We start from the raw sequence: 1058 nt of genomic DNA, 5'->3' as shown, positions 1-1058 counted from the left end.
ACACACACACACACACACAAAACACACAACACATACACACATAGAGAGTTATTTACACACACGCAATTTTTGTTTATTTTTCTATTTCTTTTTAATTGATATAGTGTATAATGGGTGACGAACCATCCAAAAAATGTAAGCGAAGCTTTGTAGAAGCTTGGCTTACTGATGATCGATACAAATCTTGGATACGTAGAGTACCATCCGATAATAGTGTTTATTATTGCAGTATATGCAATAAAACATTTTCATGTCTATCAAGAAATATTTCGAAACATGTGGACTCTACGTATCATAAAAATAATATTAAAAAATCGTGTGATAATAATGAAGATAATTCTGTAAAAAAATCTAAATTAGTATTTCAATCAAAATGGTTATATATTGAGGAATTTAAACATTGGTTGCGCAAAGTGCCAGGTGATGACAGTTTATGTTATTGTATAATTTGCGATAAATCCTTTGCTTGTGGATTATCGCAAATCTATCGTCATGCCGAAACAAAAGCACATATAAATAAATATGAAAGTAGTGAAATAAGACAATTGAATGAAGATTTGAATACTGAAAGTAATGATGAATCGCTTTTATCGTTTGATGAACGTACAAAAGAAGCGGAAATCAGATATGCCGCATTAATTGCTGAAATAAATATTCCTTATCAAAGTGCAAACAAGATTCTTAGCTTTTTTCAACACGTGGGGAAAGATCCTCATATATTGCGAAGTATGAAAATGGGTCGTACAAAATGTAAAAGTATTATTACAAACGTTTTAGCCAAAGTTGAAACGGAACGTGTTGTAGACAACATTCGCAACACTAAATTTTCAATATTTATAGATGAAACATCAGATATTTGTAACGAAAAATGGATGACTTTTCAAGTGCGATATCCTGATCCTGGAACATTAGAAATTCGCACGCAGTTAGTTGAATTAATTAATATCGATGCTAAAGATTCCAGCGCAGATAAATTGTTTAATGCATTTAAAAACGAAATGTACAAATTTCAGGTACCATTTTCGAATATTATTGCTCTGTCATGCGACAATGCGTCT

General features: G+C 31.4%; 1 protein-coding gene across 1 annotated transcript; it reads left to right on the top strand.

Annotated features, from left to right (window-relative positions):
* Positions 1 to 110: 110 nt before the first annotated feature.
* LOC108772816 (uncharacterized) lies at positions 111 to 1052 on the top strand (the record flags this gene model as incomplete). The annotated part of the gene is made up of 2 exons (XM_018538484.1): positions 111 to 135; positions 361 to 1052. Coding segments are annotated over exons 1-2 (717 nt in total), but the record flags the coding sequence as incomplete, so codon positions are not given.
* Between the last annotated feature and the right edge of the window lie 6 nt (positions 1053 to 1058).

The sequence above is a fragment of the Cyphomyrmex costatus genome, unplaced genomic scaffold, assembly GCF_001594065.2.
Source record: "Cyphomyrmex costatus isolate MS0001 unplaced genomic scaffold, Ccosl1.0 C2269895, whole genome shotgun sequence".
In the NCBI taxonomy this organism is placed as follows: domain Eukaryota; kingdom Metazoa; phylum Arthropoda; class Insecta; order Hymenoptera; family Formicidae; genus Cyphomyrmex; species Cyphomyrmex costatus.
Note: the sequence above shows the minus strand (reverse complement) of the source record. Positions and strands in the feature narration are given on the sequence as shown.